Raw genomic sequence first — 12276 nt, 5'->3', positions numbered from 1 at the left:
GAACGCACAATCCCTCCATCAGTGCTCAGACTGTCCGCAATAGGCTGAGAGAGGCTGGACTGAGGGCTTGTAAGCCTGTTGTAAGGCAGGTCCTCACCAGACATCACTGGCAACAACGCCGCATATGGGCACAAACCCACCGTCGCTGGACCAGACAGGACTGGCAAAAAGTGCTCTTCACTGACGAGTTGTGGTTTTGTCTCACCAGGGGTGATGTTCGGATTTGCGTATATCCTCGAAGGAATGAGCATCACACCAAGGCCTCTTACTCTGGAGCGGGATCGATTTGGAGGTGCAGGGCCCATCATGGTCTGGGGCGGTGTGTCACAGCATCATCGGACTGAGCTTGTTGACATTGCAGGCAATCTCAACGCTGTGCATTACAGGAAAGACACCCCCCTCCCTCATGTGGTACCCTTCCTGCAAGCTTGTCCTGACATGACCCTCCAGCATGACAATGCCACCAGCCATACTGCTCATTCTGTGCATGATTTCCTGCAAGACAGGAATGTCAGTGTTCTGCCATGGCCAGCGAAGAGCCCGGTTCTCAATCCCATTGAGCACGTCTGGGACCTGTTGGATCGGAGGGCTAGGGCCATTCCCCCCAGAAATGTCCGGGAACTTGCAGGTGACTTGGTGGAAGAGTGGGGTAACATCTCACAGCAAGAACTGGCAAATCTGGTGTTGTCCATGAGTAGGAGATGCACTGCAGTACTTAATGCAGTTGGGGGCCACAATAGATACTGACTGTTACTTTTTATTTTGACCCCCCCCCTCCTTTGTTCAAGGACACATTGTTCCACTATTTATTAGTCACATGTCTGTATAACTTGTTCAGTTTATGTCTCAGTTATTGAATCTTGCTTTGTTCATACAAATATTTACACATGTTAAGTTTGCTGAAAATAAACACAGTTGACAGTGAGAGGACATTTCTTTTTTTTTGCTGAGTTCATTACAAACAAACAACCGATTCAACACTTTAGGAAATAAACAGTGACCCAGAAAATAATAACTCTGATAAAATAATCCTATACACTTGTTTTAAAGGCTATAAAATGGAATAATGACTGATGTTTATTGTGTGTTGAAATCTGAGGGGTATTGTACGAAATGGGATCAATCAGCTGGCCAGCTAGGCAAACAGAAATAACTGTTGATTTTCTGATTCATTAAAAAGGCTTAACTTTATGCTTTTGGTTGTTGAGTCAATTAGACAATGCCCATTTCAAGCATAACTTTTAAAAAATTAAATAAGTTATTTCAGAATATTTCGGCATGTAACTCCTTGATCCTGCTTTACGGTATAGGGAAACATGGTTTAGTAAGAAACTGTGGTATAGGTATACATGGGGGTCGATGTCACTATTTGGACGGGTCCAGCAGTCTTATCTTGGTATGACAAATAATGCATTAGCTAGAAGAGGAGTGAAAAAAAGAAAGCTTCAACCTAGCTCAATCTATGTACAATAACAATAAGCATATAATCTCTGCGTTGAAACGTGTAAAAATCTTCCTGTTTCAATATGACAGCGCTCCACACTATCTTAATCTCGGGTTGTTTACATTTTGAAGGAAGACCACGTTGTTTCTCCTGACCCTCCTCTGATTGGCTAAGCGAGTTTGAAACCCCTCCCATAGGTGGACCTGTAATACGGAAGTGTTTTTCTTGCAGCGAAAAAATAAGAAAATAGAGCATAAACGTTTTTTTATATATACTTGACCAAGTGTAAAGGCTAACTCAGCGCCTACTGCGTCATTTAAGGTTAACCGGGAAATAAGGAAAGCGTCCTTTTTTCCTAAAAATATAAATTAAACCCCTCTTGTGCAAAGTAGATCCGCCATCCATACAAAGTCGATGAGTGCTAGTCTCTAATAATGTTCGCAAACACGTGATCAAATGTATTAACTCCCGGGAAATAAAACCGAATGTTCGCTTTCTTATTTGCAATAAATGGAATTCAGATTTGAACATTTAGCGCGTTTAAATGAACCGGGAACACACATGCGCACTTGCCATGGAATGGTCATATATATAAAGATTGGCGCCGGCGCGACAGCTGATCATTATTCGTTCATTCATTTCTGAGGGTAAGGTGCTGGAGAGTAATTGTTTGCTTATTTAACTAGCTATATATCTCGGGAGTTTATTCTGAAATTGCGTGGTAAAGCTATTATGTCGTTGAGTAACATTTCGTTTATTGGGTTATTTTTTTTGTCAAAAAATATTGAAAAGGAACCAAATAGCAAGAGAGACTGGTAACGTTAGCAAACAAGTTGGTTGCAAACTAATGTTATCTGGCTAACATTAGTTGGTTGATTTGATAAGACAATACATCTCTTTCTTCACATTGTTTTTACGCTGTTCTTTTATCAAATTTGATTGATATTTAACGTTAACATAGAAGCAACCACTGCTTTTCAGGGACGTGGCATAAAGATACTTAGCAAGTAACTTTGCTAGCCAGTAAACTACATCCTCATGCAAATTATACCTACCAATGTTGAATTATTGCTGCGGAAATACATTCTTTAAGTATCATATCCTTTATCTAAACTTTTTTTATGTTGCTGTATTAGTTAAAGTTTGCTCAGTTGGTTAGTTGGTGAGCTACTGTAGCTAGCCATAGTGACTGTCCAAATCCTCCCGCTTCGAGAAATTGGCGCGTAGTTGGGTTTCACAAACCATCAAATAATTATCGTGTGGTTACTTTTGTTAACAATAACCATGTAAATTACTACCAGGGCTTCTGACATAACGCTGGGACTACGCATAAAGTTGATCTTTATGCAATTTGTGGTAGATTTCTTTATGGAAATGACGGTACTCACAAGCTCAACCCATTTGGCATGCCATTTTACCGCCGGAAAAAACAGCCTTTTATTATCCAATCGTGTTTTGAACTTGTAAAGATAAGTATCTTTGCCATTTTAACAATGTTTTCGCCCTGTCTCCGTTTCAGTGGATCATTTTCGGTGGAACTCTGAAGCCTTCAATTGACAGAATGGCTAACGTTAGACGCAGGTATGGGAAAAAGCCTTGTTATCAACAAGCATGATTGCAAGCTAGCTATAACATTGCTTATTTGTACATGTTTGTAACAATTTGCATGGTGACTGCTTCATGTCGCTAAAAATTCTGTCCTTTCAGTGGTCGCATCACATTGAAAGCAAGAGATGAGAACGCACCAGAAGAGAATGTCAAGATCAGACGAAAAAGAAAATCTGAGGTTTGTTCAATTAGCTAGCTGTGTTATTTTTAACTGGTAGTGTAGCGGTATTGTTTTTATTGGTTTGTCGTCAAATAAGAACTATAATCTTAGCTAACTGTATTGTCCACTTTTCAGCCATCCAAAAAGATGCCACCCGCAGTGAAGAAACAAAGCTATGAAATTCAGGTTGGTTGCTTGTTTATTCTATCAATTAACTTTACCAAGTTGTTCCAGTGATTGATGACTGTAAATCATGTGGGAGAATTTAGGGGTGAACTATGGTCAAATTCGCATTGATGTCGAAGTAATTATTGATGAGACTTCACTATTCGCGTTAACTGTGTCAGTGGGTTAGACTGCGCGCAATAACCCCGCGTTTTGTCTGTCCCTTTCTCCTCTACCCGCCTAATCTAAATCACATAACATGCTTTGTTTTTGTATACACCATAGAACCTCTCATAAATACCCGTTTCTGTCGAAATCATTATTTTATTTTCTATGTTAAGTTCATATGTATACTATAGCTATGAGCAGTTTGGTAGTTTTCACTGTGCTGGTAGCATGCTGTGACCTCTATTTGTAAATGAGGGCTCTGTTGGCTATATGGAATTATCACTTGGTAAATGCATGCTTATTTATATCTGCATTTGCTGCTTATGTGACTGCTGATGAAGAGATTGACCGTGGTGCCTTTTCTCTCTAGAAACGGTGGTCAGAAGAAGGGGCAAGTCCATGTGTCCTCGTAGAAACGCCACACAAGGAGCTGGAGATGACAAGAGACCGGTCTGGCTTCAAGCAGTTCAGATTCAAGAACATCTTCATCAAGACCTCACCGCTGCCCTGCCTCAGGTACAGTGTGTGTCGAAGGGGCTTAGCCCAAATCCCCTTTACACCTCAATAGAGTGGAAATTGCTCCCTCTCATGCAGATTCCAAATGTCTTTGTTCCTAAGGTGTACCCCCAATGCTACTTAAGAAAACTCTGAATATGTAATGTTTCAGTGGGACTCTACTCACGTTAGCCACTTGGCTAATGTGTGTCAATGCAACGCTTACATTAGTCAGGGTGACAGTAGACCTGCAACTAGAAACACTTCAGCTACTCTAAACTTTCTGCGTTTTCTCCTGTTTGTTTCTATTGATGACGAACAAATTCAGTGTCTGTTGTTGGGCCCTCATAGTCCATGCGATTGCACACTGGATGTCCTGTTAAGACCGGTGTGTTTTTCCTCTTGGCAGCTGGGCCAGCTCAGATGACGTGTGGATTAAGATGCTGAACAAGGAGCTGAAGTATGTCCATGACAAGGGCTTCCTACAGCAGCACCCCAAACTAAAGCCCAAGATGAGGGCCATTCTCCTGGACTGGCTTCTAGAGGTACGTGTGTCTCTGAAATGACTTGCTGTACAATCTTGGGCCTATTACTTGTACCCATCTATAAGCCTCGTTTACACCCGCGTTTGGATTTGTAATGACTGGATATGAATGAGCCAAAGGTCTGATACGCCACCTGCATAGTTATTTTCTCAGGGGTTCTACATCTCCAATAATTCTTTACTATATTTCCCCAGGATTTGTACAGACCTGACTGATGTCTAACCCACCCCTGTTTTGTCCTGTGTTGTAGGTGAGTGAGGTGTACACTCTGCATCGACAGACTGCTTATCTGGCTCAGGACTTCTTTGACCGCTTCATGCTGACACAGGACGATATGGAGAAGGACCGACTGCAGCTCATAGGAATCACAGCCCTCTTCATCGCGTCTAAGATGGAGGTAGGCGTAATGCCCTCCGTTTTCATGTTCTGGATGGCGACCACTGCTTTAGTTTATACTGTGTCATAACAAAATGGCATTTGTGCTGTATATTTCTCAAGTCGAATCGTTCCCCCTCCTTATGCCCCTCAGGAAATCTACCCTCCAAAGCTCCATGAGTTTGCCTACGTTACTGACGGAGCCTGTGAGGAGGAAGCGATCCTGGAGATGGAACTTGTCATGTTGAAGGTAAGAAGCCCCCTGTGCCCAACCCTGCACTGTACTAATTCAGTTGTCACATTACTTAATGGCTTCTCTCCTCCATCAGGCGCTGAACTGGAACCTGTGTCCAGAGACGGTGATCACATGGCTGAAGCTCTATGCTCAGGTGGAGTCCCTAAAGGATGGCGTCAACTTCCTGGTACCTCAGTTCTCTCAGGACACCTACATCCAGATCACACAGGTGAGTCCACTAGCCCCCCCCCCCCCAGCAGCTTCTCCTGACACTTGACCGTCTCGTTAGGGAAGCTGAAAACCTTCAACTGTTTTAATGGTTGTCCTGGTCTCTTCATGTTACAGCTTTTAGACCTGGCCATCCTGGACATCAACTCTCTGGACTACCAGTATGGGATACTGGCTGCTGCTGCCTTCTGCCATTTTTTCTCATTTGACGTTGTCCACCAAGTATCAGGTAAGCATTGATTTGGCATCGTGTACATGGGTTGGCCCCATTCTAGAACCCCACAGCCCTCGTGTTATTACATAGTTACTAATGTCTGTTTCTGTGCAGGTCTGACGTGGGATAGTATTGCTCCCTGTGTCCGGTGGATGACCCCCTTCATGCGCACGGTCAGCGCCTGTCCCAGAGCAGAGCTCAAAGACTTTAAGAAAGTGACGTCTGATGACAGACACAACATCCAGACCCACGTAGACTACCTGTCCATGCTGGTGAGGGCTCACACATTTCAGGGGCTGGAATGAGTACAATATTAAAAACAGAATGGCTACACTGTTGGCTGTTTAGAGTATTTCTACCAGTGTTTAGGAGGAGCAAGTCGCTTTTCCACCCAGAAATGTATTGCAGCCATCTTGATGCATGGGCAGCCATTTTGTGCTACCAAGTAATGTTTTTCAAGTGAAAGAATAGAACTGCTCATACAAATGTTCGTTGTTCTTAATGAAGTGTCTTGTCTGTTACAGAGCGACGCTCACCAGAGGCAACCGGACAGCCAAGACAGTCTGTCGCCTGCTACCATAGGAGGGATATTGACTCCACCAAAAAGCACAGAGAAACCAGCCAATCACTGAGCCCCAGGGTCTCCTCGATGAAGGGAGAATTCCCTAGACTTCACGCCTGACCAGCCAGAGGCCGGGAAACTTAACTTCGGAACCTCATCCTCACGTGACCAATCAAATTTGCCTTTTGGTAATAACTCACCTTTGTGTAGCATGTTAAGAGGAGTTATTTTACTTTATATACCAAGCTGGATATCAGAGGTATATATGCAGTACAACCATGGAAATTAGCTCATGGTTACTATATTGACTTATTTAGTCAAATGATTGCAACAAACCCTGTTCTCATCTTAATCCCCAGAATTAGAATTTTACATGGAGATCATTTGAGGTGACTCAAATCAAATCTTTCTCCATAGGAAAACATGTCTGCTGCTCCCTCTTTTACTTGAAGCTGAACATCTCAAGACATGATGTTTTGATAGCTAAAGAGCTCATATTTTATTTGGTACATAATACACAGTTGAGTTGCTCAACTCAGTCTCCTAACATTGTGGTATCGTATGTATTTAGTGCTGTTTAGTCTAAATCTGGCTACTCATGGGAAAGCTCAGCCGTACAATAACACCGAAAGAAGTATTGATGTTTGCTGTGGTTACGTTTGAACATTTGAGCCGTTTGAAAGGGTTGCGTAGGGTTAACTCTTTTCTATACCGACTTAAGCACCATTTTTGAACGTATGTATTCTCTTCGCTGTGAACAACCCATGTCCATGTGCCTGGTGCATTCCGCCACAACACATTCCTGGAACACTTGACTTCAGTACTTTGATTTAGGCCTCTTGGACCAATTTACAACCATGGCATTTTAACATTGTATTTATTTGTTCATTTAAGCCTTACAATGTTTGTATCTCCATATATACATTCATAGGACTATGAATCCACTTCTTTAACAATGCCAAAGGAAGGCAACTTATTTAAGTCACGGGATGCATGTTATTTATGATTTTGACATCTCTTATTGGGGGGGGGGGGGTATAATGCAGTTACATATGAAATGTTATGTTGCGTAGTTCTGCGCTAGCCTGTCAGTGGTGCTTTAGTTGAACTGGTGTGGTGCTGTAAAGACTTGAGGCTCCAGTGGAGGGCTCTAACCCAGTCTGTCCAGCAAACCTGTGACTGTCAACTGAACCCTTCAGTGTTGTGCAGAGGCAGCGGTATACAAAGAACCATGTTTAAACTGTAAATACTCATGTGTATATGTTATGTACATAAACTGGATGTTCTGTTTTTCTAATGGAAACATGACATGTATTGAATAAATGAAATGGAAATGAATACATTTTGCCTGCTTTTATGGTTGACTTTGGAATGGCAGCATTTGCCTAGTGCTTTTTGGACCACGGTTTGTTAAAGTCTTGTGAATTGGAGAGGGCCTGCCATTTAGAACGGGTCTAACTTGAATGCATCAAGCCACAAGATCTGTATACAATACTACCTATTACATGGACATAAGAGTCTGGGAGTCCTGCATATCTGTGACATGCTGAGGGGAGATGGAATGCACATCGCCTGGCCTCCAACCAGAGTGCGGTGTGAGCCTCACGCCTTCGCTTCCTCCGACATGATACCTTCTCACAGAATGGTGGGGTGTTGTAAAAAGTGTAGGCCTCATCTTTCTGTGCTTTGCATTACTAACATATCCTTCTTAGGCCTTGAGTAATTGTCTTGGGCCTGGCATTTTAGTTCATGTTTACACATGCCGTGGGAGTATCTTCTGAGGGGGAGGAGAAAGCTTCACTCGAATGACTGGCGCCGTGGAGAAGAAGCCTTTACCATGACTCAGACAGTCACGATGACGTGCTCAACATTCTAAGGAATCACTCAGGTATTGAAGGGTGTTATGTTGAACCCAGAGGGACAACACTCATCTTATGAATAAAAGGTTATATAAGGTGAGTCAAAGCAGCTGTAGGAGACTGTCAGTAATATGTGATTGTGTTAAAGTTCCAAGGCAGCCATTTTTATCTCAATATCAAGTCTTTTCAGGTTAACAATTAACTTATTGTGATTGTTTTCAATTCAGATGGTCAAAAAGAAAATTTGATTCTTAGCAAACAGCAATTTCTCAAGCAACAATCATGCTAGGACTGTCTGAGTGGGGAAAACTGAAAACTAGCTGTTAAATACAGACTGAAATGTCAGTCTGTATTTTCGAACACTAAAAGGGCATTATCATTTTCACAATTGCACAATATTATTCCAACCTCATAGTGTGGAAATATACTGTACTCTATAGTAAACACAGGGAAATTATGTTTTTGACTGCACTGGGCATTTAAGAAAATTGCCCAAGTCCTATCTCTAGTCCCTCTAATGTCCCCCACCCTGAAAGGACTGAACAGTGACTGATCCCTGGTCAGTCAGCTCCGCTTGGGGGTCTGTGTGTGATGATGCATGTCTCTCCATGAGGCCAGTGTGTGTGTTTGAGGGGGTAGTCTAGGAGGCAGACAGTGGGACAGCAAGGCAGCCATGGGCCGCTCTCCCCCCCCCCCCCTTCCCAAGTCTCGCTTATTGTGTTGTTATTGAGAGGTTATTGTGTTGGCCTGGGAACGCATAGCCCCCACCTCTACATGCCAGCGTTATCATAACCCCCCCACCCATCCCTCTTAAACCAACCCTGACAAAGAGACCCTCACCCCCCACCCCTAACTCAACTGCATAATGAGTCCTTCACTTTTATGACAAGTTTTTTTCATTTTTCAACTTATCGTACATGTGCTACCATCTCCACGTACAAATAGCCCATATTATCTATGACACATACAGTAGAAAGATTTTTTTTTATCCTTGAGAGAAACTATAACAATATAATTTGACCAAATACATTATATTTCATGTATTTCATGTAAATATCTGAAACTCACCACCAGAGGGCAGTATGTCCCTATGTTAAGAATAATCATGGCCTTATCCCCTGTTGTTGAACCTTCTCTCATACAGTGCTATGTCCTGATAAAGCCTGTGCCATGGTTCATTAACGGTGTCCATATAATAGAGATGGAGTTACAGCCATCCATACATTGGACAAATAAAGTTACACAACCAATTGCAATGCCTTGAAGAAAAGTCATTTTTATTAAAAGTAATATACAAAATGAATATCTGACGTTAGGTTGCTATAAAACGTAGATATGTACATTATATATACACATAATAACATGGGGGCAAGGACCTCGAGTCCTGAATACAGTAAGTAGGGACGCTGGGCTGCGAGGAGTGAAGCCTTACTGGGTTTGTGACTTCTGGAGTCCATGTGTGTCCATTTATCCATTGTATCTATAGTTTTAGGTTAATATATGCAAACATAGCAACTGCAGTTAAGTTATATGGGGGGAAAAAATGTAAGGATGCAGTCGATAATTGGACCAAACACAAAGCACCCCCAGTCATTTGAAATGTGGAGACAATAGCCAGAAGGGATTTTATCAGTGTGTTTGTTAGTGAGGTGTTCCTGGTTCTCACTTTGTCCCCACTGTGCATCACAGTAACTCTACAGCCATGGAAAAAATGTGATATTTGTTTATACAGCTATATATAAGAGTTATCAAGAACAAAATCGTAAAGTGAAGACATTTTGGAGAGCTAGTTTTGTGGAGTTTCTGTCTACTTACGGCAACAAAAATAGAACCATTTCCATCAGATCAATTATAAAATAATTGTCGGCAATGGAGTTTCTGTGATTGTACTGTTTGACTTTTCTTTGACTACTCACAACTATTCCTCCCCAGCCAACCCCCTCCCTGTATTTCCTGTCTCCTTTAGCACAAAACATTCATCAGACGTTGTCAGAACACTGTGGGGTCATCCTGCCCTCTTGTTTCCAAGACGATAGGACAGGAAGTTTCAGACATGATTGGCATCACACAACACCATCTCTGAACCAACATAGAGCTAGAAACAGAAGAAAAGAGCAGGTCCTTGTAAGACACATCAACACAGTGCACCACAAGGGCTGGGTTCATCATGTCTATATTGGAGTAGAAAAATATTTCCTATCTGAAACCCATCACTATATTCTATAATACACATAATTGATGCTAAGTGAAGGTTTCTCACCAGGCAGATCAACATTGCTTTTACCATTCTAAGCATTTTAAGGTTTGTACTTATTTTTTGGCAAATGGATTCTGCAATCAAGACTGAGAATCATCCACTAGTGCAATTAGACCGTGATTGAAAGGGAAAGTCTTTGACAATAGTCTAGAGGCTCTAGAATCTCTTGCATATGAGAACGGATAACTTACACATATCAAGGAACAAGCAACACGATTGACAGCTTTCTTCGTCTAATCCATTTTCCTTTAGTTATATAAGGTTCCTCCTAGAGATCATATCTACCTCCTGATGAACTGAAGAAGGGGAACTCCCCCTGTGTAGGGCAAAACTGCTGTTAATATATATTCTCACAGGATAGAATGTGGTAAAGGAACACATCAGAGCTTCTCCGTTTGCCCATTTCCCTGGCATGACTGTCTTTATCCAATAGGATGCCTGAAACAAAAACGTTAGAATACAAAATAAATGGGTACCGGTAACATATACATTTGACACATTAAGTTCAAAGTCCTTATAATATAGAAGAACAACATTGTCCCTGTTGGGTCAACATCATTTCAGAGCAAAAATAAATACAGTTTCAACACATCACCGAGAGAAATAAAACAGAATAAATTAATTAATCTCACTAAGAGTTGTACTCCCTCTTCCACCACATAAAGCTTCAGCAAACCTGTCAACATGAAGAAAAAAATAACAGGAGCCAATTTTCTGTGTGCTTTCTTTCCCTTACTACCAACCAGCATTGACACACCAGACACAATCACTAGCAGGAACTAAGTCAGCCAATGTTGCAGTGTATGATGGGTTGTGGTTTATGAATACCCTAAAAAGGGTGTGGCAGGTTGTCCTGACTATGGCTCCTCTGACTCTGGCTGTAACACAAAGCGTCCCTGTATGTCAGCGCCAGCGCCGGCCGCTCGTACATTTCACTTAGAGCCTCAAACTTGTCCCCCCAGTGGGATAGCCAATCAGAGCTGAAGGCTGCTCCCTCCTCTTCCTCTGCTTTATCGTGGGAGATAGCAGAACCCAGCGAGCTGAGGCTACCGACCGGGGACCCGGCGCCCTCGATGCTCCAGACATGATAGCTGTCCGGCGGGAACTCCTGACTGTCGTTGTCGGCCTCCCAGATGATGCGCGCCACGTAGCTCTTGAAGTCCATGGGGCAGTGGCCCACGGAGATAGCATGAGCATCATTACTATCATTAGTATAGCTAGCATTGCTAGCGTGGTGATGTTGATGGCGGTGGTGGTGGTGGGGGATGTGGAGGTAGGGGGTCCCTGAGCTACAGGCTGAGCCAGCGGGGTGCACCTCCTCCTGGGAGCCCTGGGAGGACTTGATGAGAGGGGCGGTGGTGCAGGATGAGGACTGGGACAGGCTGGAACACAGGGGCCTCTTCAGCTCTGTGATGTCATAGGCATTCTGGAGGGATGAAATGGCATCAAATTAAAAACATGTATGAAAAATAAGTATGAAAAATAAGTAAATGATGCCATCTAGTGGTCAATTTAGAAATCAATCTCAATGAACAGCGACGTAGGTCATTTCGCTGTGCTGCAATGTCTGACCTGTGCGTGTGTGTGTGTGTGTGTGTGTGTGTGCACCTGGTCCTGCTCTCCTCCTCCCTCCTCGTTGTAGTTGAGGATGTTCTCTCTGATGTCCTCCCAGCTCTGGTGTTCTGCAGGGAGGTGGTACACGCCCCTCTTCTGGAACTTACTACGACTGCCCTTCTGGTTCCACACTGTCACAGCTACCAGCACAGCTACAGGACACAGAGAAAAGCAACAGTTCAGTCATTAGAGTGGATGGAAGAGATGGAGAGATAACACTACTGTACTCTACATGCATCTGAGTGTGGAAGGGAAAGAGATGAAGCAAAACCTATCCTTTTTACGTTCACCTCTTGTCTTCTGTCGGCCATCTACCGTCCCTCAGGCAATCCTACACTCTATTTTCC

General features: G+C 42.9%; 2 protein-coding genes across 2 annotated transcripts in view; one reads left to right on the top strand and one right to left on the bottom strand.

Annotated features, from left to right (window-relative positions):
• The first annotated feature begins 2056 nt into the window (after window positions 1-2056).
• On the top strand, window positions 2057-7537 carry LOC115141009 (G1/S-specific cyclin-E2-like). The gene is made up of 12 exons (XM_029679572.2): window positions 2057-2091; window positions 2964-3025; window positions 3152-3230; window positions 3348-3398; window positions 3916-4061; window positions 4450-4585; window positions 4836-4982; window positions 5115-5210; window positions 5290-5424; window positions 5541-5652; window positions 5752-5909; window positions 6162-7537. The coding sequence occupies exons 2-12, from the start codon at window positions 3006-3008 to the stop codon at window positions 6267-6269; spliced, it is 1188 nt and encodes a 395-aa protein (XP_029535432.1). The 5' UTR covers window positions 2057-2091; window positions 2964-3005; the 3' UTR covers window positions 6270-7537.
• Window positions 7538-9314: 1777 nt separating this feature from the next.
• si:dkey-22o22.2 (neural-cadherin) overlaps window positions 9315-12276 on the bottom strand; it is an 84393-nt gene continuing 81431 nt past the window's right edge. Inside the window, exons 36-37 of the mRNA XM_065027196.1 lie at window positions 11924-12081; window positions 9315-11741 (exon numbers count right to left, since the gene is read on the bottom strand). Of these exons, the coding sequence (XP_064883268.1) occupies window positions 11145-11741; window positions 11924-12081 (755 nt within the window). The 3' untranslated portion in view covers window positions 9315-11144. The remainder of the gene's footprint in view (window positions 11742-11923; window positions 12082-12276) is intronic.

Source organism: Oncorhynchus nerka, linkage group LG14 (assembly GCF_034236695.1).
Source record: "Oncorhynchus nerka isolate Pitt River linkage group LG14, Oner_Uvic_2.0, whole genome shotgun sequence".
Taxonomy (NCBI): Eukaryota; Metazoa; Chordata; class Actinopteri; order Salmoniformes; family Salmonidae; genus Oncorhynchus; species Oncorhynchus nerka.
This window is presented reverse-complemented; position numbering and strand designations above follow the sequence as displayed.